At 47.7% G+C, this 1,501-nt stretch overlaps 1 protein-coding gene across 6 annotated transcripts in view; it reads left to right on the forward strand.

Moving 5' to 3' along the window:
• The first annotated feature begins 367 nt into the window (after positions 1-367).
• Positions 368-1,501, forward strand: part of trim25 (tripartite motif containing 25) — a 20,427-nt gene continuing 19,293 nt past the window's right edge. For 4 of the 6 annotated variants that reach the window (XM_050043600.1, XM_050043604.1, XM_050043603.1 and 1 more), the window contains exons 1-2: positions 384-542; positions 850-1,465. In XM_050043600.1, the coding sequence (XP_049899557.1) occupies positions 869-1,465 (597 nt within the window). In that variant the 5' untranslated portion in view covers positions 384-542; positions 850-868. Of the gene's footprint in view, positions 543-849; positions 1,466-1,501 lie in introns of all 6 variants that reach the window. The other 2 variants (XM_050043601.1, XM_050043602.1) reach the window with 2 other exon arrangements.

Consider the following 1,501-nt stretch of genomic DNA (forward strand, 5'->3'; position numbering starts at 1 on the left):
CATGTAGATTAAAGTGATTTTGATTAAATATTAATATTTTAAGCTCAGATTTTTTTTTTTTTTTCTGACAGAAGGGTCCATCCCACGTAATGTGTCCAAGGACCATCAGAAATCTGTATTTACAGTTTCTGGCTATGGTGTAATTATGGTGATTTTTAAAGGAAACATGCCTTCCAAACCCGGGTTCAAAGGCATGTTTTCTTTAAAAGGTAAACTAAACACAAAATACAGACATTAAAGTTGTATGCCCCTCCCCTAAACCAAAGTAAAAAACATAAGTCCCTCTCCAGAGCTTAAAAAATTATTTGACATGCCTCCCCCCCTTTAAACTGAAATTGAGAGAGAGAGAGAGAGGGAGAGAAAGAAGGTGTATGTGTGTGGGCGTGTGTGTGTGCAGTCGGACTTTGCCAGTCATGCTCACACGGCTGATATTGGACCAGTGAACTCACCGCAGCGGGACAGCGAACTGCGCGAAGCTCAAGCACAACGTCATCGAGTTGGAGTGAGTTATCCTGCATTTATTGTACACCCGAGGACTTCAGGTACTGTGGGAGATTTTATCTCTGTTCATGAAATTCTTTTTCTTTCAGGGTTGCCTGTTCATTTTTTAATTTGTAGCCTAAACCTGAACGACGAGCTCGGCGTCGCCGTGAATGTTCAAACCTCGTTTTCAGTCATTCAGTTTAACATTTTACCCCGACAGTTTTACTTAACGCTGTTTTTTTGCTATCAAAAATACGCCAACCTAAAGGAAAGTCGTCTACTTTAACGCTAAATACTGCTTTAAGCGACACGTCTCTTTACTTTCGTTTTCACGCGCTTGAGTTAAGTTTCGTTTCTCCCTCACAGCCTGGTCTGAAGACTCATCATGGCCGAACTGAGCGAGAGTCAGTTTTCTCTGGTGAGTCTGGAGGATGAGCTGACCTGCAGCATCTGTCTGAGTACCTTTGACTGTCCGGTGACCATCCCCTGCGGACACAACTTCTGTCAGGACTGTCTCCTGGCCACCTGGAAGGACTCCTACAGCTGTCCTCAGTGCCGGACCCACTTCTCCACCAAACCGGAGCTGAAGAAAAACACGGTCCTCAGCACCGTCGTGGAGACCTTCGTGTTGAGGACGAACAGGAGCGAGGCCGGCCTGGTGGTGGAGGAGAGCAAAGCCGAGAAAAAGGATATTCTACGCTGTGATACGTGTATGGAGGCAGAGGCGTCCAAAACCTGCCTGACCTGCATGGCCTCTTTCTGTGACGAGCACCTGCGGCCTCACCGGGAAAACCCAAATTATCGCCTCCACCAGCTGAGTGAGCCTGTGGGCGACCTGTCGGAGCGGATCTGCCCGGACCACCACAAGCTGATGGAGCTGTTCTGCAGCCAACATTGCCGTCCGATCTGCAGCCTCTGCCTCCAGCAAGTCCACAAAGGCTGTAACTTCGTGTCTCCTGAGGAGCAGAGGAACCTGATAGAGGTGTGTATGTGTGTGTGTGTGTGTGTGTGTGTGTGT

This window comes from Epinephelus moara, chromosome 5, assembly GCF_006386435.1.
Source record: "Epinephelus moara isolate mb chromosome 5, YSFRI_EMoa_1.0, whole genome shotgun sequence".
NCBI lineage: Eukaryota > Metazoa > Chordata > Actinopteri > Perciformes > Serranidae > Epinephelus > Epinephelus moara.